The 21548-nt window shown below is 34.1% G+C and overlaps 2 protein-coding genes across 2 annotated transcripts; one reads left to right on the plus strand and one right to left on the minus strand.

Annotated features, from left to right (window-relative positions):
- The first annotated feature begins 503 nt into the window (after positions 1-503).
- Positions 504-1490, plus strand: LOC138834160 (olfactory receptor 5T9-like). The gene has a single exon (XM_070032916.1). The coding sequence runs from the start codon at positions 504-506 to the stop codon at positions 1488-1490; it is 987 nt and encodes a 328-aa protein (XP_069889017.1).
- A 9011-nt stretch (positions 1491-10501) lies between these two features.
- On the minus strand, positions 10502-20005 carry LOC138834161 (olfactory receptor 5T7-like). Its single transcript, XM_070032917.1, is given in 4 exon segments — positions 10502-11489; positions 14990-14999; positions 19207-19252; positions 19982-20005. Coding segments are annotated over 4 exon segments (1068 nt in total).
- Between the last annotated feature and the right edge of the window lie 1543 nt (positions 20006-21548).

A 21548-nucleotide genomic window follows, 5' to 3' on the forward strand; every position in this document is an offset into this window, starting at 1 on the left:
AATCCTAGCTACTCAGGAGGCTGAGATCTGAGGATCGCGGTTCAAAGCCAGCCCAGGCAGGAGAGACCGTGAGACTCCTATCTCCAATAAACAACCAGAAAACCAGAAGTGGCACTGTAGCTCAAGTGGTAGAGCGCTCGCCTTGAGCTGAAGAGCTGAGGGACAGTGCCCAGGCCCAGAGTTCAAGCCCCACAGCCGACAAAAATAAAATAAAAAATAAACAAACAAAAAAAGAAAACAGAAACAAAGGAAAAGAAACTAGAAATTCAGACAGTGTAATAGGCAGATCTTTTGTTTTTGCATGACAAAAGTCAGCCATAAATGAATAAAATACTTTCTTCATTTCATTTAAACAGAGCCATGCATCTGGTTGGACCCACCTGCAAAACTGCTCAATCTGCCTTGAAGACTTCCTTATGTGTGCCAAAGATGTGCAGAGGAAGATGTAACTGGACTCTAGGCTCACAAGCTATTGATTTGAGGACCAACAAATAACAACTGAAATGCCAGGGATACCACCAAGTATGGATTTGTTCAGAATTCATTCGAACAATGAGACTGAAGTCACCATGTTTATACTCAGGGGATTCACAGATGATTTTGAACTGCAAGTCATCTTATTTTTGCTATTTCTAGCAGTCTATCTTTTTACTCTGGTAGGCAATTTGGGATTGGTGTTATTGGTAATAGTAGATTCTCGGCTACACAACCCCATGTACTATTTTCTGAGTGTGTTATCATTCTTGGATGCCTGCTATTCTAGTGTTGTCACACCAAAAATGTTGGTAAATTTCCTTGCAAAGAATAAATCCATTTCTTATGCAGGGTGTGTCTCACAAATGTTTCTCTTTGTGACTTTTGGAACCACAGAAAGTTTTCTTTTGGCTGCAATGGCTTATGACCGCTATGTAGCCATCTACAACCCTCTCCTGTACTCAGTGACCATGTCAGCCAGAGTTTACCTGCCACTCATCATTGCTTCCTATCTTGGTGGTATTACACATGCATTAATACACACAGTGGCTACCTTTAGCCTGTCCTTCTGTGGATCCAATGAAATCAAGCATGTCTTCTGTGATATCCCTCCACTACTTGCTATTTCCTGTTCTGACACAAAAATAAACCAGCTACTACTCTTTTACTGTGTAGGGTCTGTTGAGATAGTCTCTATTCTGATTGTTCTGCTCTCCTATGGTTTCATTCTGTTGGCCATTCTGAGAATGCATTCAGCTGAAGGAAGGAGAAAAGTGTTCTCCACCTGTGGCTCTCACCTTACTGGAGTGTCCATTTATCATGGGACAATCCTCTTCATGTATGTGAGACCAAGTTCTAACTACACCTTGGAGCATGACATGATCGTGTCGACATTTTACACCATTGTGATCCCCATGCTGAATCCCATCATTTACAGTTTGAGAAACAAAGACGTAAAGGAGGCAATGAAGAAATTATTGAAAAGAAATTGGTTCATCAATCAAGTGGATTTTTAAATAGAAGAAAATTTACCAAGAGGCTGGTCGTACATCTGGAGGAAATACAAATCTTGCTTATATTACTAAAATATTTCCAAATAAAATATCATCAACTTTCTAATCTAACATGGAAGAAACCTCTGCCTATTTAGTCATTTGAATGTCTGTAATTTTGTCCAAATTGATCTGAATTAATTAATTGTCAGTGAACAGGAATTGCTATGCTGCAGTTTTGCATAATTTGAGCTTCATGGATTATATCTGAAATCATTTATTCAGGATGCTCTGGCTTAAAAGCTTACATCTGTACATTTCTAGAATCAATGAGATCCTGTCACTCAGTTTTTCTCTGGTAAAATGTTGCTTGCCTTATTGATCCAAACATTAAACTGAGCAAGCTAGTCACTTGTATATTATTTTCCCTGCTTGACTCAATACTATCATTTTCTCTTCCATTATTTAAATTTTTCTTCTCACTTCTCAATCACAGAACTTACTTAAAGTCCTTGTGAAATTCAAAAATATAAAACTGATGCTGTATGTAATGCTTACTGAAAGTGTACACCCCCAGGATCACCAAAACCTCAGAAGATAGCTTAGACAACAAGATACAAATGACTATTGAACATGGCTACTCCAAGATCAAAAGAGCATCATTGTTACTAGTCTTTATGATATATACTAAATTGAAAAGTCCATGAAAACTTATGTAATTACATTTCATTTGTTTTCTTTCTTTTTATTTTTAAGTTAAATTTTATTTTACCAGTGATATATTAAGGGGTTACATCTACGTAAATAAGATAACAAATGTATTTCTTTTTGAACAATGTTACCCTCTCCCTCATTTTCTCTCACTTTCTCACCCAATTCCTCTACCCACCAAATTGTAATGTTAATTTACAACATAGTATCTTGTAAGTGTCACCCTTTGTCCCAGTGATTCCCTGATTGCCCTTCCCTTCTTAAATCAGATAGACTTATATGCAAGACAAATAGTACAGAAATCAAAAACAGTGACAATAGGTAATAAACCAGAAGGAAAAAAGAAAGCAAAAAGCAATGATGATAAACAGTTTGTACAATACAATTTAAAAAACAAAACGCCAATAAACTCTTGTCTCCATTCTTGTTGTTCATTAGAATAAGCATAATTTTATTTGGTCATTGCAGCATTATTTGCCATAGCTAAGACATAGAATCAACCCAGATGTCCCTCAATAGATGAATGAATCGAAAAAATGTGTCATATACACACAATGGAATTCTATGCTTTCATCAGAAAGTTGGAAAAAAAATCATATGAGTGAATTAAGCCAGATGGCAAGAAACATAGGCTCCATGGTTTCCCTCATTTGTAATAATTAGTAAATATCTAAGATAGTCCTAGCTAGCTCAATAGCTATGCATGTATGACCATATAAAATGATGGAAATAGAAATGAACTCCAGGAGATGGAAACAAGAAGGGTTTTGTGGTTTGTTTCTTTTAATGTACTGTGTGAAGTTATTTCTTTTTCCTTCTTTTTCTCACCTTTGGTCTATCTCTTGTTATCACTATTTTTGATTTTGGTTCCATATTTCTTGTATATATGTTTATCTGACTTGAGGAAGGGAAGGGTGATAGGAAAACGGTGAGAGAAAGGACAAAGAGTGAACAAATGCTACAGTAATGCTTACAGGACACTAGGTTGGAAATAAACTTTACAATTTGGCTGTGGGTGGGGAGGAAAGACAGGGGAAGAGAAAATAGGAGAAAATGAGGGAGGGGATAATAATGTTCAGATGTGTCCTGTATTAGAATTTAGAGATTACCTTTGCAAATACATTAAATGCAATACCCTGATATCTAGAGCATATCTAACGTAGGCTACTCTTGATTTTGATATTCCTTTAATTGTGGCTGCCCAACTACAAATTAATAATTGGATAGTTTATGATGTGTGTCTTTGCCATGAAAAATTTAAGCCAAGACAGGACTGTTTAAAAATTTAATATTTTAACAGTTAGTACTGATCCTTTTACACTATTTATTAATAAAATGATACAGTGTCTAAAAATATACCAAAAAACCCTAATATTCAAAGAAGTAAATGAATGCAATTCTAAACTGCTGGGATTTGTTAAAGTAGTTTGTTTCCGTCATTTCCCTTTTTGTATAAAATAGTTATTTTGAACATATTCACATAGATTTGTAGCTATCTTATTATAACAATCAATGACTTCTATATAATAAATTATAAGCTTTATAAACTCCACTATTTTATCTGTTGGTTTGTTTAATTAATTTGTCTGCTTGTTAGTTTTTTCTTGTGCTGATATGCCATCATTTAGTAGGTGCCTTGGATATCTGTCCACTAATTTACATTTTGTGGAAAAACCCAATGAAAGAAAAGTGAGATCAGCAAGAAAAATCAGGTCTCACACTGATAAATATCATTGGCTTACTTTCCAGGTTCATAATTGAGTCACCATATATTTTTCTTTTTATTTCTTTTTCTTTTCTTTTTTTTTCCATCATGAGGCTTGAACCCTAGGCTTGGACACTGTCCCTCAGCTCTTTAACTCAAGGATAGCACTCTACCACTTGAGCCACCATGCCACTTCCACTTTTCTGGTGGCTTTATTAGAGATGAGTCTTGTGGACTTTCCTACCCGGGTTGGTTTTAAACTGTGATCCTCAGAACTCAACCTCCTGAGTAGCTAGGATTACAGGCATGATCCACTTGTACCTGTGGCATATATTTTTAAATAAGTAAGTAAGATTAAAAACTGGGATAAAGCTTTGTGGCAGAAAACTTGCCTATTATGAACAAAATTTCTCTAGTATGTATATCAGCACTACTTTAAAAAATAGACAGAGCTGGGAGCTGATAGTTCATGCCTATAATGCTAACTATTCATCAGGCTAAAATCTGAGATTGGGTTCGGAAGCCAGCCTGGGCATGAAAGTCCACGAGACTATTACGTCCATTAATTTAAGCTCCCCCCCAAAAAAAAACAATGAGAAAGGAGTTATGGCTCAAGTGGTACAGCAAAATATGTTCAATGACAAAATTTAGGCCCTGAGTTGAAGCCCCAAAACTAAAAAAATGAAAAACAATCAAAAATAAAAAAGGAAAAAAAAGGAAAGGAGGAAAATTGTTTTAAAATGAGATAAATAAAAGTGAAATAGTCATTATTAATAATTTCTCAATGAGCAAGCAAAGAGAGAATCTGAAAAAAATTTGAAAAGCTTCATAGTGAGAATCAGAGTAATGATTGTTGTGAGCCATAAGGTGTATTTCCTCTTGATACAAAAATGCATTTTGGGGAAACTGCTTATTCCTCACAAGTTCAGGTGATAATGCCCTGATTTGAATTTAGAGAAAAGACAGCATTTTTAATTATTTTCTCCCTTTTTGTCTTTCAGATTTTAATGTAATGCAATCCAACTTTTGCTTTTATATACTGAGCTCTTGGAGTCCTGATCAGGAAATAATTGCCTCTTATTTTGTTGAACGTGTTCCTCAGGTCTGAAGGTTTTTGTTTTTTAATTGATTGTGTGTGTGTGTGTGTGTGTGTGTGTGTGTGTGTGTGTGTGTGTGGCGCACACACACATACACACACACACACACACACACATAGTGGGTTGTGAGCTTAAAATTATCCTGGGCACTGTCCCTCAGTTCTTCAGCTCAAGGCTAGCGCTCTACCACTTGAGCCACAGCGCCACTTCCATTTTTTTGGTGTTTTATTGGAAAAAAGCCTCCCATGAACTTAACTGCCCAGGCTGGCTTTGATCATCCTCCCTAGTAGGAAGGATTACAGGTCTAAGCCACAGTAGCCCAGCTTTAACTGATATTTTTCTGTGGATTATCTGAATAAATAAATATCAATATAAATTATTCTTGTATTTACTTTTAGTATCATCTATTTCTTTATTCAATATTTTTCAGTTTTATTTTAGGGGCATTATGTTTTCTTGGAGAAATATATGCTTAGGTCATTGAGAATGAGATTTTTTTTCCTGATTTCAGAAACTAGTTTATACATTGACTTTGTTTCCTACTACTTTGCCAAAAATATTTCTTATATCTAAGAGTTTTATGATAAAAAAATTTAAGTATCTTTTAAGCATAGAATCTCTTACTCTAAGAGTAAGTTGGATTCTTCTTTCCAATTTTTACCTTATTAACTTTTTTCTCTTGCCTTATTGCTGAGGCTAAAAATTCAGGTAATCTATTTAATAAGCGATAGAGGTGAAACCCTATTATCTCATTTTTACTTGTAAAGGAATTACTTGCAGTTCCTCCACATTCAGTTTGGTGGAGATTGCATATATAATTAATCATCATTATATTGTGATCCTGGTTTCTACATGATTTTTCATCATGAAGGCCATATGATTAAGACATTAATAAAGATATTTTTAATCTCTCCCCTCTCATTTCATAGCTATGTCTTTTGCAAATATTTAGCTCAGTGTATTTCCTTTAGTCACTGATATATTCTCATAAAGGAAAAACATTCCTTATACAAATAACCTATCACAAGTTCAGAGTTTGGTATAAGTCCAGCATGTGTTTCAACATTGAGCCTCAGCTCCCAGAATCATGGGCAGCTAGAATTACACAGATGACCCACCAGAACTGGGCTCAACCAGTATTATTTAGTAATTAATTTGTGTCAAAAGTGGAAATAAATTTTCATTATTTTTAACAATAATCAAAGGTCACAAAGACTTTTTTGGCACAAAGTAACATTTGTATTTGCTATATAAAATAACATCTTTCTTATTTAGAAGGGACTTAAACTTCCAGTGATTTTCTTAGCTACCATAGTTAATCTCCATAAAGTCTTTTTACCATGCACACTATTATTTTAACATGTTATAGATGTGGAAAGGGGTGCAAAATGCTTCAATGTCTTATGTAAATACACATGGTGCCTCTCACTCCATACCCCAGGGTAGGATGTTCTATTCCAGTTGATAGCTATTTCTGCAAAGCTGAACAAAAGATGGAGATGAAATAAAGAATGTTAGAACAATCTTTAACTTCTCACATGCTGTTCCTTAGTTTTCCAGGTCAACTACAAATTAAGTTCACTTTATCTATTCTACAAAGTATATTAGGTGTGTATGCCACACTTACCTATCTCTTTCCAGATTATACCACATTTTCTTACATTGAACCTTTAAATAAAATTTGTTCCAAAATTCTGTTTTTAAATCATGGACATCTTAGACTCTAATTCGATCAACTCTCTATGTATGTAACCGCAAATTCTCACATTACTTTAGGTAAGACACAAACATTAGGTGGACAGATATTTTCTTCAGCAAATCACTGGGTTTTCCACCTGATAAATCTCTCCCAATTTACAGTGTAACACTATCACGGGGAGCCAAAGTATTCCTCCAATATCACAGAATTCATCAACCCCAATTTGTTTCAGAAATAGAATATGAAAACTATTTTAGGGTCAGAAAATATTTACAATGTGGCACTTAATTCCTACTTTCAAAGATATTTTTATTTTTTGAATGTTTATATTTTATTTCTAAGGAAAATTAAATCATTATACAAATTTTGTTCAAGTTGAATATGTGGAAGTTTTACCAGGGAGGGCTGCCTCAGAAAAATTCCAAGAAGGTAGTATGATTATCTGCAAGACAGTATGAGTCTTTCTTCTTTTACACTAATTAGTTCCAGGCCACATTATTTAGAGTTCATAGACAATTAGGCAACAATGTGTCATTCTCAGGAGCCAATTTCCCAGCAAAATTACGTGGGTTAGTTCAAGAATGGAAGCTCAAAGGCTAAAGGCATTACTTTTCACATAGATTTTTCTCAAGAAATAAAATTATCATCATGTAATTTGTGAGGTACTATTTAAAAAAAATATATATATATGATATTTTTCTTAGACCCTTGACCTTCCAATGTATATATTTTTGTTAGTTAGTGATATTTTAGTTACAAAAAAAAGAATATCCAGTCTGGATACCATAGCTCTCTTGTTATTACTTCACATTCCAAGGCATTTTTTTTTCTTAAAGGGAGTTGGCTGTCTGATTAGTCATTCTTGCTTGGAAGTTTGTTTCTTTAGTGTATTTTTAAATAACTGTCAAGGTGATTCACACAGAATTTCCTAGTTTTAGTATACCCAGGTATACTATACTTATAATGTGGTAAATGTCATAAGGAGGAAATGACCTCATTAAAAATATCAGTGAGTCTATCTCTTTGTTGTTATTTAGAAATTTTGATAATTTATAGGCACAGTCTCCTTTGGAAAGCATGTCTTAATTTGTAATAAAACAGAATGTTCTTTTACTATAGAATAAAGTCTTTTAAAAAGCTGTCACTAAAATTAGAAGGCAGAGTTTTATCATTTCTATGCCATTAATCCATTTTCTGCAGTACTTTGATTAAGCATATTCATCTAGGCTGAAATGGCTGAAAGCCATTCTAACTAAATTAATATTGTATACAACAGTGTTTTTCCCCTATGTACTCGAGAGAGTAGTTTTATCGTGTTTTTTTCTCTTTGGCGATTATTTCACTATCAAATCATAGGTCAAACACACGCAAAAACTTATTTCCAAAATTGACTTCTAACATTTACACTAATTTATAAATCTAATGCTTACATGGTGTAACTAAAAGAACATGAAATTTTCAATTATTATGGAATAGAAATTTTCAGAGAAATATTTGTTTAAGACTGACTCTATATAAAGGAATTATAAAACGTTAAGGTGGAAAATTGTTTGCTAAGGAGTTTGCATTGTAAAGTATAATTACGTAATAAGCAAAAAGTTTCCTAAAAAGTTATAGAATACAGTAAAATTCAGATAAATCCATGAGAACCACTGTAAAATATAATTGCATTAATCACTTTACACTGTGTAAAGAATGTTTACTTGAATATGTACAAGAAGAAATGCATAAGTATTGTGCTGTTTTCAGTATCTCATGCTAACTTCACACACACAATTTTGATTTTATAGAACCTGCTAGTATCTTCCGTTTTCCTCCCTTTCTCCTCTCATTGATCCTCCCCTCCCCACAGTGTATTTAATTGTTACAGATCAGTTTCAGGGGTTTATGTTATTTTGGCTCAGACTTGGTAGTTAAACACATCTAGAATTTTATTGAATTATTCTAGATGTTCTAATTTATCAGATTATAGTTTTCCAAGTATTTCATTATAATAATCATCCAAATCACTACTATTTATGTTATTCAACTGAGTCTTCTATTCACTTTGTTAAGGGTTTGTTAATCTTGTTTACCTTTCCAAAAATGAACTTTTCTGTTTCTTCAGTTATTTTTCTTATTTTTCATTCTCTATTTATTAACATCAGTCTTAACTTTTATTATTTCTTCTTGTCTCCTTATCATATGTTTAGTTTCTTCTTTTCTGGAAATTTGGATCATTCTTAGGTTATTTGATTGAGATCTCATGTTTTTGTTACTGTTGTTTTTTTTTAATGTATACAACTGTAGCTCTAAACTTTCTTTTGAGCACTTTATTTGGTGAAGACAAGAAATTTTGCAAGGTTAGTTTTCACTCTTACTTTAGATTTTTCTAATGTTTATTTTTATTTCATCATTTATTTTCCTGGTTGTTCAAACAATGTATTTTGCAATCTCCATGTATTTCAATATTTTTTTCTAATTTCACTTGGTATTGATTTCTAGTATTATTTAACTGTGGTCTGACAGAATACAAGTGTGCCTTACCTTCATTACCCTCAACATTCTCTCTTATTTTCCCTTTCACTTTTCCAAACATGAGTTTGGGAGAAGATTCACTATTCCACTTTCATATTTGAACACGTACATGAAGTATTTTGACCATAGCTTTTCATCTTTTTCATCTGTCTTCTCTAATCCAACTATAACACACACCCCATATATACATTACATTAATTTTGTATTGCGTTGCATGAGATTCAGCAAAGTGGGAAGTGGGTAATATAAAAGTCATCTTCCTAACTTCTTCAACACAACTTTCCTAATTATCTGTCTCCTGGGAGTTATTGTAGTGGTATACTTGGTTTCCTCATTGTTTTGAGTATAAGTTTGTGCACTGAGTTGTTTCAATGATGATGTTTAATTAGTGATGGGAAAAGTTAGGAATTAGGTGTCATACCAGCTGGTTCTCTTTTATCACATATTTTTGAGCGGCAGTATATTCAAAGTATTTTAGGATAAAAAATAAAGCAATGTGAAAAACATATCTGTACAATGCAAATGAAAATAAATTTCTGGCCATAATTTTAATATTAATATATAAAATGTAGGAAAATACAATAATTGAGTACATATCTGTCAGCTGTTCATCTAATTAGAGATTCACATCTAGAATACGCAAAAAATAAATATCAAACATCTCTAAACTTCACCATTCAATTAATAAATCCACAAATAAACTAAGAATATTTCTAATAAAAACCAATGGCCAGTAAATACATGAAAAAATGTCCAGATTTTTAATTGTCAGAGAAATGCCAATAAAAGCTAAACTGACATTATTGCTCAGTACAGTCAGAATGACCATCTTCAGGGAGAAAAAATTTGTCCAGAAATATAACTTTGTATATAAGAAGAAATGAAAACATCATTGATTGCTGTGGGAAGTCAAATTAGTATAGTATATTAGTATAGTCACAGTGGAAATTCCTTTCTCAGTACCAAAATATTGACATATATACATGTATATATGTATATACATATATATGTATATACACATACATGCACACACACATGGATAGTTGAGTAAATGAATGACTGAATCAATCAGTCAATAAAAAGGGGAGAGGGAGAGGTGGTGTGGAGAAAGTGATTTGGACTCTTGTTTGGCATAAGGATTTTCTTGGACTCAGTCTCCAATTTAGGCATATTATCACTGTAGTAAAACAGATTTTTTTAATTTTATGTTTTTTGTTTTTGCTCTCAGAAGTGACAATAAGACACACTCAGAAATAAAGGTTGTTCCTTTGCCTTTCAGATGAATTCTCAAGGTGAAAATTAATTTTTAATTCATACACCGATATTTTCTACATAGTTTCATCAGTGCCTCTTTCACATCTTTGTTTCTGAGACTGTAGATGATGGGGTTGAGCATGGGGATCACGATGGTGTAAAACACCGACACGATCATGTCGTGCTCCAGAGCATAGCTAGAACTCGGCCTCATGTACATGAAGAGGATCGTCCCGTGATAAATGGACACACCAGTCAGGTGAGAGCCACACGTGGAGAACACCTTTCTCCTCCCTTCAGCCGAACGCATCTTCAGGATGGCCAACAGGATGAAGCCATAGGAGACCAGGACAATCAGGAGAGTGACCATCTCAATGGAACTCACAAAGACGAAGAGCAGAAGCTGATTGATGTGCGTGTCAGTGCATGAGATCGCGAGTAGAGGAGGGATATCACAGAAGAAATGCTTAAGTTCATTGGAGCCACAGAAAGATAGGCTCCAGGTGGCCCCTGTGTGTATAGAAGAGTGCAGGATTCCCCCAACGAAAGAAACAAGGATGAGGGGCATGAAGACTCTGGGTGACATGCTCACTGAGTAGCGAAGAGGGTGGTAGATGGCTATGTAGCGATCATAAGCCATTGCAGCCAACAGAAAACATTCTGTGGTTCCACACATCACAGCCAGAAACATCTGCGCCGCGCAGCCAGACAGTGAAATGGCTTTCTTTACTGATACAAAATCTAGTAGCATTCTGGGGGTAATGATGGTTGAAAAGCACGCATCCAGAGATGATAAGACACTCAGGAAATAGTACATGGGGTTGTGCAGTCGTGAATCTCCAGCCACCAGTAGGATCATTCCTAAATTTCCCAGGAGAGTGAAAAGATAAATGGGTAGAAAAAGGAAGAAGAGGAGAATTTGAAGCTCAGTGTTATCTGTGAAGCCTCTGAATACAAATATGGTAACCTCGGTGATATTTCTCATGAGGAAATCACACAGAACAGGCCTGAAGAGATGCAGGAGGTTGCTATTCGTGCAACTGTAAAATAAAAATAAAAATAATAAACACTATTGTGAGCCAAAGGGATGGGGTGAGAGGGGTGAGTGAGAATGTAGAAAGGGGTAACATTGATTAAGACACCATATTGTGTTCATTAACTGCTTCTGTGAATGGCAAGTCCTTTGTACAACTCCTTAAAGACAATGCAAGTGTTAAAAAAAAAAGCACCACAAACTTCTTATTTCATCTGTTTATTAGCTATGTATAACAGCCAGTGTATCATGCAGGACACAGGTGGTTCATGCCTGTAATACTAGCTGCTCTGGCAGTTGAGATCTGAGGATCATGGTTCAAAGCCAGCACCGGCAAGAAAGTCCATGAGACTCTTATATTCAATAAACCACCAGAAAACCAGAAGTGGCACTGTGGCTCAAGTGGTAGAGTGCTATCCTTGAGCTGAAGAGCTGAGGGACAGAACTAAGTCCCAGAGTTCAAGCCCCATGATTGACAAAGCAAAAAAAGAAAAACAAATAACCAAGGTATCAAGGGGACGGAGATCAGATGAGGAGTTCAGGTTTGGTTTTATTCATACAGGATCCAATTGAACATACAGGTTTTCACTCACTGATAGGCCTTTGCCACATTCAAAATCATCTTTTTATCCCCATTTTAATTCCTTATTTTCATATAATGTGTTAATTCCCAAAATGTATCAGTAAAAGACTCTTAAGACACTCAAATGAGTGAACAGAGTATAGAACGTGATTGTCTGAATTGTAGTTGTTTTGAAAATTGTATAAAAGGATTTGTTATAATCTACTCTTCTGCAGAGTGTAAACAATACCTATTTGAAAACAAAGATATAAATATGGACGAGCAAGACGTTATTAAAATTGAAATTTAAAAATACAAGATGCAGGCTGGGAAGGTGGCTTAGTGGAGGAGTGCTTGCCTAGTATGAATGAAACCCTGGGTTCGATTCCTTAATTCCACATAAACAGAAAAAGCAAGAAGTAGCACTATGTCTCAAGTGTAGAATGCTAGCCTTGAGCAAAAGAAGCTCAGGGACAGGCCCTGAGTTAAAGCTCCAGGACTGGCAAAAAAAAAAAAAAATACAATAGGTTTAATTAGTTTGATGCAATAGAGTAGTTACCTCCAGTATGATATAAATATTTTGTAGGGAAGTTGCTAAAGTATTTTAATATCCCTTAGATCTACCTATTAGTAGAATTAATAAATATTGGCTTTTTTCTGTTACTGGAGGTAATTAGCCTCATGTTGGTTAGTCAGGTGTTTTACCATTTGTACCAAACACCAACCAATATTTTTTCCTAAATTACTATCATTCCATTTCCTCTTTTTTTCCCTAGCTGAATTGTTCATCATTTTCAGTCCTTCAGAAATCTAAATTCTTGTTGTCCTTTCTGGTCTTCGCATTGCTTTAAATATTGAATACCAATCAGAGGACTCATTTTTAGAAACTAGAAAGTATAATTTTTCTTTACATTAATGTTCTTGTTTAGTGTTGTCTGGCCACTCAGTGAAATAAGGACTAAATGACTCAACTATAAGAAACCAAATATTTATAATTAGATACATAACAAACCACATATTTATAATGAGGTATGAAAGTAATTGCTAAGATTATAACTGTTGGTATGAAAGATGGAATAAATTAAATTTTATATTATTAGTTTTATGTTTATGCAAAAGATATGTCAAATATAACTTTATTTGTAAGTATGTACTTTCTAATTCTGTTTAGAAAATAGATTTTATTATACTCATGCATTTATATAACACAAATCATAATAAATATGAGTCAGTGTTCATATTCATAATCTATTGCTGTAGTATTATAATTAGTACAATCCCATACATGAGTACAATATATCTCAATCAAATTCACTTCTTCTCTCATCAGACCTTTTCTAGTTGTCAAATATTTGGTCACAAATATCCATTATGATTAATCATCAGTAACTGTGTGTGACTTATCCTTGAGTTGAATTTCTCATTCTTTATTACTTTTATTTAATATATTTTCTGTGGTTGAGATAAAATACAGGACTGCCAAAATAAAGGCAAGTGCTCTACTAGCTATTTTCTTCTTTGAGTAAGGCAAATCTTTGTTTTGTAACACCCTCACTAACATTATTTTATCAGGATTAATCCATAGTTATAGAGCAATATTATGATTATAGTTTTTCCTCACCAAACCACATATTTTGGACTATTTTTAAGCAAGAGAGAATTTTATAAATTGTGTAACGTGTTCATGCCAAAATATGCATTGGATTATACCAGGTATACTTGTACCATGGTCAGCTGCATTTCCTTGCATGAATGAAATAGGAAAGATCCAAGTACTTCTATTTGTCAAGTACTTCTATTTCTCTTGAAAAATGATAGTTTCTATTTTAAAATAACTTAAAATGAGCATGCATCGTTTGTACATATTATTGAGGTCTGTCGTATATCAGCAAATGCATACAACATGCAGTTATTAGCCATTCATTATTCTTTCTTCCCTCCTACTCTCTAGGAATCATTTTCTACCTTCTATATTCATTCTACATTAACATTTATTTTTCAATATCCACACCATAGGATGCAAAAAAAGAGGTGTCATGAGGTTCTCTAAAAAACAATAGCTTGTGTTAAATCAGAATTGTAAGGATAAAATGACTATTGTTCTTGGAAACTGTAATGACAAGTAATTTTTAAGTTAATTCCTATACATGAGTGCAAGTGGAGTGAAAGGCAGAAAACAACATAATATTGTTACACTAAGTTTGCAAACAAAGAACAATTATAGCTAGCTTTTGAGCACTTGAGACAGTGATGGGCTTTTGTGGGAAATATTTTATTCCACTTTTACAGCAACACTTTAAGATCAGTGTCAAAAGTAAAGCCAGCATGACGTCTCACTCAAAATTCTGGGACTTTTGTCCCCCCCTTGCCTCTGGCTAGCAAATTCCTGCTTCTAAGTGACATCCCTACCCCTTGGTGAAAAACGGAAGGAAACATTCTTAAAATGGTTTGCAATTTTTTAAAAATACTGGAAATCAGAAATACTGTGGAATTGCTTCAAAATTACCTAACTCATGAGATAAGCCAAATTGAAAGATTGATTACTTTTCTCCTTTGATCAAAATTGAAGACCTGCTGGGCACTGGTGGCTCAGGCCTGTAATCCTAACTAGTCAGGAGGCTGAGTTCTGAGGTCTTGGTTAAAAGCGAGCCAGTGCAGGAAAGCCCATGAGACTCTTAGTGGCATTGTGGCTCAAGTGGTAGAGTGCTCAATTTGAGGTGAAGAGCTCAGGGACAGTGCCCAGACCCCAGAGTTCAAGCTACACATTCCCTCCCATCCCTACCCCCCAAAAAATAGATGCTCCTTGAATGTTGAACATTTTTATTTTAACATTTTTGTTAGCCTTTGTCTGCAACTCACTAATTATTCATACTTTAAGAAACCTTTTCTTTCCTTAAGAAAACGGATATGTGTGCCCTAGTTAGAACATTTTTATTTACCTCTACTAACAAAAACGTAGTGTTTCTTATTACCTTTGTTGCTTTTCAGATTGTGTTCATTTTGAATTCTAATTAAAATGTAGTACATATGTTCTATCTCTCTATGCAATCAGCAAGAAGTGAGATTTTATGCTACTTGTTTAGTGTAGTAAAATAGTAAATTTTTGGTTTCTTAACATATTTAGAAAAAAATTATATGGGTTCTCTTACCTGTGAATCAAAAGTTGTGAGATTGGAATTACTATGAACATGGTTCATAAAATAAGAGGTTTTATATGAACACAATTGCTCCTGAAGCCCCAAGGAGATGCTGTTCCAGGGGGAAATGCTCTCTAATTATCTATCTTATCTATTCTTGTTCAGGAAACAATACGATGATTTACTAAGTAATGAATCTGTAAATGGCTCTGCAGAAAGACATGATACGTAATGGTTTTTACAGTGAAAAGTGTGCTTTGATTTCTGGTTTAAAATAATGCTTCCAAAAACTGTTTCAAAAGTGTTTATAAGAGACAAGAATCCTTAAGACAGGAATCCTGAACATTATACAGAGATTTGTTACTTACTGGGTTATCATTTAACATCCTTAGGGACCAATTTTCTCACGCTCACAATATAAACCAATTTATATATGAAAAAGTAAACTATTTGAATTAACCACAGTAATATACAATCACAGCATGCCTTACAAAATCTAGCAGAAGGATGAGGAAGTCATCTTCAAATATATTTCATGTTATTCTGTTCATATTACATACTTGCTATTAAGCAGTAAATGAACTTTGAGCTTTTGGAAAAATATTATAATAGAAACTCAAACAAAATGTCATGCAAATGAAGAAAACAAAATTGTAAATTCTAAGATATGTCATTTCCAAATTGTATAAGTCATGTAACATTGTGAATTATATTACTCATTTGACATGCATATATAAACACAAGCTATGGTATGTGTTAAATATATTACTGAAAGACATAAAAACCCACATATGTGTTTAATAAACTGTAATAATGAACATCTTTAATTCTGGCACATTCTCCCTTTTGGTCAACTTCCTGGATATTCTTTTTTGAGAGAGTGATATGAATGATCATTGATGTGGAAAACTTTGGCAAAGTAGCAGGGTATAAAATTAACCCTCGCCGGGCGCTGGTGGCTCACGCCTGTAATCCTAGCTACTCAGGAGGCTGAGATCTGAGGATCGCGGTTCAAAGCCAGCCCGGGCAAGAGAGACCTTGAGACTCCTATCTCCAATTAACCACCAGAAAACCGGAAGTGGCACTGTAGCTCAAGTGGTAGAGCACTCGCTTTGAGCTGAAGAGCTGAGGCACAGCGCCCAGGCCCAGAGTTCAAGCCCCACAACCGACAAAAAAAAAAAAATTAACCCTCAAAAATCAATGGCTTTTCTGTATGCCAATAATGATAAAAGTGTGGCTGATATTAGGGAAGCACCTCCATTCATAATAGCCCCACAAAAAATAAAATACCTAGGAATTAACTTAACCAAAGAAGTGAAGGACTTCTATGATGAAAACTTTAAAAACTTGAAAAAGGAAATCAAAACAGAACTTAGAAAGTGGCAAAAATTCCCATGCTCCTGGATTGGAAAGATCAACATCGTATTTTAGAAAACGTCATATTTATAGAAAAAATGGCAATACTTCACAAGGCTATCTACAAATTCAAGGCAATACCTATCAATAATTTAAGGAAATAGAAGAGGCAATCCAAAAATTCATATGGAACAATAAAAGACCCCAACTAGCAAAAATGATCCTCAACAGAAAGAACAGTGCTGGAAGACTATCAATACTAAATTTCAAACTCTACTACAAAGCTATAGTAATCCAAACAGCTTGGTACTGGCACAAGAACAGACCTCAGGACAAATGGAATAGAATTGAAAACCCAGAAATGAACCTAAAGACCTATAGCCATCTAATCTTCGATAAGGGAGCTAAAAAATAAAATAGAAGAAAGACAGCCTCTTCAGTAAATGGAGCTGGCAAAATTGGTTAACAACTTGTAGAAAACTAAACCAAGATCCCTATATGTCACCCTGCACCTGAATCAACTCCAAATGGATCAAAGACCTTGGAGTCAAAGGAGACACTCTGAAAACATTACAGGATGGAATAGGAGAAACCCTATGTCTCCTTGGCACAGTCCGAAATTTTCTTAATAGAGACTCAGAAACACAACAAATCAAAAAAAGGTTGGACAAATGGGACTGCATGAAATTGCAGAGCTTCTGCATCACAAAGGACATAACTAGGAAGATCAATAGAAAGCCCACGGATTGGGAGAAGATCTTCACTAGCCATACAACAGACAAGGGTCTCATATCTAAAATATAACTGGAACTCAAAAAATTAAATCCTCCAACAACAAATCCTCAAAGAAACAACTGCCCAATAAATAAGTGGGCTAAAGACTTAAAGAAAAACTTCTCTGAAGAAGAAAGAAGGATGGCCAATAGACACATGAAGAAATGCTCACCCTCCCTAGCCATAAAAGAAATGCAAATCAAAACAGCATTGAGATACCACCTCATGCCAGTTAGAATGGCTATAATCAAGAACTCTAATAAGAACAGATGCTGGAGGGGATGTGGACAGAAGGGAACCTTACTGCTTTGTTGGTGGGAGAGTAAACTTGTTCAACCACTTTGGAAAGCAGTATGGAGGTTCCTCAAAAGACTCCACATAGACAACTGGTTTTCGGGGGGGGGGGAAGGGGGGGAAGGAGAAGGATTGGGATTGGGATTGGGGGGGAGGGGGGAGGCTGGGAAGGGATGTGAAGGGTAAACAAAGGAGGAGGCTGCAATGCTTGGTAAAAAATGTACGCATTATCCTGCCCATGTAATTGTAACTCCTCTGTACAGTATGTTCACAAATAAAATTAAATTAAATTTAAAAAAAAGACTCCACATAGAGCTCCCCTATGACCTAGCAATCCCACTTTGGCATTTACCCAAATGATCACAAGCAAGACCATACTAAAGCTACCAGCACAACTATGTTTATTGCAACATTATTTACCATAGCTAAGATATGAAACCAACCCAGATGCCCCTCAGTAGATGAATGGATCAAGAAAATGTGGTATATATACACAATGGAATTCTTTGCCTCCATCAGAAAGAATGACATTGCCCCATTTGTTAGGAAATGGAAAGGCTTGGAAAAAAAATTATATTAAGTGAAGTAAGCCAGGCCCAAAGAAACATAGGTCCCATGGTTTCCCTTATTTGCAATAACTAGAATATGTCTGAGTCAAGCAGAAAAGGTCAGATAAGTTGATGTTAAGGGAATGAACCCCAAGATAAGTATTCAAATGCTTTTTTTCTTTCATGCAATTGTTTCTAACACATTTATAAGATGATTTCTTCGTTGCTTTGTATGTCCCTCCCCCACGGTATAACCACTGCTTTCACTGTATTTGATGTCTGTATAATTTGTGGAGGGGAAGGGCAAAACAAATAGTTTAACTAGGGATACAGGTGGACCCATTGCAACAATAAGATGTACAAGTCGTTATGTTGAGAAATGAACTTTGCAACTTTGGTGAGTAAGGGGTAAGGGGTGTGGGGGGAGGATCAGTTGGGTGGAGGTGGGGGGAGTATGGGAAGAAATGGGAAAGGGAAGCAACAATGCTTGATAAGAAATGTACTGGTTATCTTGCCCATGTAATTGTAACTCCTCTGTAAGGTATTTTCACAAAAAAAAAAAAACCCACAAAAAAAAAAAAAGAATTTGCATGTGTTGTAGAGAGAATAACATCAGTTCATTTCTATTAGATTTGAATTTAGAAATTAGTGGAGTGAGTAAATTATGATGCTAGAAATCATTTTTAGTGAGCCACTTTGAAAGATGAGAAGGTAAGAAAGATTTCTAGATATGACAATAAGCATTTTGCTATTAAAAAAACAACAACAAAAAAACAGAAACAAAAATCCTTACAGAAAAATGGGTTGAGTGATGATGACAAAAGACCAGCAGAAATAGAAAACTCAGTTTTTACCATCAACAAACCTCAGTTTACTCTAATTACTGATTACCTGAAAAAATGAAAGAATGAATACATACAACAAAATTAATGAATCTGTTATTAAAAAGAGAAAAAAATGATAATTTATGACCAAATGTTAACATGAGGAAATTTCCATTAACCACAGGTTAAAGTTTATTTAATCTGTAATACATTAAAATCTTAATGGGATTATGAGTTTCCCTAAGAATTTAGTGGGAAAGTGGCAAATTAATTGACTGCATGGAGCTCATGAATTTACAAAATACACTGACAAAAGGAAAAGATGATAAAGAGATGAGGGCGGTCATACAGGAATCAAACAAGTACTATATATTAAAATAACTCTCCTGGTAATGGCTTCCATTTATGTATTTAGTTTAAATATATGCCTTTATATTTTATTTGTTTTATTAATCATGTAATAAGCTAAAAGTTCCCACACTATTAGGAATTGCAGCACACTAAAATCTAAATCATTATGTATATGTAGATTATTTAAGGTTAGACATTTTTCATAAGTTACATTTTATATTAGTTCATTAAATATTTAATATAAATATAGCCTATATCTACATGATATAGTTACATACAAATATCTGTATATATATATATATATTACATATCTATAGTCTATATAATATATATATATATATATGCCTAAGATACTGAAAGAATTCAAAAGGTAATATTTTGATGAAGAGGAAGGTGGATTTTACAGAGTTTTATAAAAAACAGCATGAGAGGTCATTATATTAAGTGCAGATTACACATTTTCTCAAGGATTACATCTTTATATTATTTATTTAGTATTTAATATACATGTATATATTTGTAATGACTCATATATAAAACATATGATATTTATTATATACAATAAATTATAATTATACTACTATGTTGTAATTGATTATATATTGTTATGTATTATAATACATTATATATTATAATCATTGTAATATATTTACATTCTTGTATACATTATATATCATATAATCTACATTTATACACAAATATATGTGATATGTTACATCTAAATATATTCACAAGATACTGAAAATTGAAAAAGTTTTATTTTCAAGAGGAGAAAATTGAATTTTAAAGAATTTTATAAAATCAGTGTCACCTAATTAGTCTAAAAGTTGAATCTATTTCCAACACATTAGATTTGTATGCTAGTCTTCAGCATATGCTCTTCTTGATTTAGGATAATATGATTCTTGGGTCTAGTGTGCATTTCTGTATTGTGTTTTGTCATTTATCATATAATTGATTATTTTTAATCCTTCATGTATTTACAAAGATTACCTTGGCATTTTCATTTCCCAGAAGGCAATTAGTGTGTTTTCTCCTTGAGACCTCCCTGTGGACCTCAGGAGGGGCTTCAGCGTGTAGTGGAAGGATTAAAGTAGGTAACACTTGTGGCTTGCCTTAGTTGGTGAAGCAGTTCATTTGAAAAGGTAAGAGGAAAAGCTTTCTACTACTTAGGAAGTATCTATTAGTCATAACTTGATTAGAAACTGAACTTTATGCCATAAAGTATTAAATCTAAAAAAAGAGGATTTTACTTCAACTGAAATTGTCTTTTAAATGGAGTCCTAGGACTACTAAGAGATCTAAACTTCATAATTTTTGTCTATCAAAATTCATCATAACTAGAACCTTGAAAGACAAAAATTGTGGAGTTTAGATCATTTAGAAGGGATATATTTCAACAGGAACACGATTTAGTGTATTTGAAATGACCAATCAATACACAAATTCTTTTTTTGTTTTTGAATTCTTTATATATATATATATATATATATATATATATATATATATAAATTCTGTAAAATTTTGTACAGAGGGGTTACAGTTACATGAGTAAGGTAATGAGTATATTTCCTACCAAGCATTGTTACCTCCTCCTTTGTTTTTTCCCTACCATCCCTTCCCTCCCCACCTCTCCAACTCCTCCTTATCCCCCCCTTCTGCGCCAACCCCTGCGCCCCACTGAGGTTGTAAATTTCTTTTTCAACTTTTTGCTGTACATCTCATTGTCACAATGGGTCAACCTGTATCTCCAATTAAGCATTCCACTGTATTCCTTCCCCTCCCCAACTTAAAAAAAATGTATATACAAGAAGCAGAACACCGGAATACAGTGAAATACAGTGAAAACAGGGGTTATACCATGGGGGAAGAAGATACAAAACAAACAAAAGAACCACATAGTGCATTATAAGTACATTGAAAAAAATAGCAAGAAAGAAACTGTCAATTGTGTCCCTGTCTTGGGGTACATTGTGCTTAACATCACCTTATATGGTCACATGTATCATAGCCTTTGACCTTCTCTGCTTGTCCTAGACATGTACTAGTGATTGCAAACAAGGGAAACCATGGGACCTATGTTTCTTTGGGCCTGGCTTACTTCAGTTAGTATAATTTTTTTCCAAATCTTTCCATTTCCTAACAAATGGGGCAATGTCATTCTTTCTGATGGAGGCATAGAATTTCATTGTGTATATATACCACATTTTCTTGATCCAT

Source organism: Dipodomys merriami, unplaced genomic scaffold, assembly GCF_024711535.1.
Source record: "Dipodomys merriami isolate MVZ:Mamm:240054 unplaced genomic scaffold, mDipMer1.0.p SCAF_21, whole genome shotgun sequence".
NCBI classification, from domain to species: domain Eukaryota; kingdom Metazoa; phylum Chordata; class Mammalia; order Rodentia; family Heteromyidae; genus Dipodomys; species Dipodomys merriami.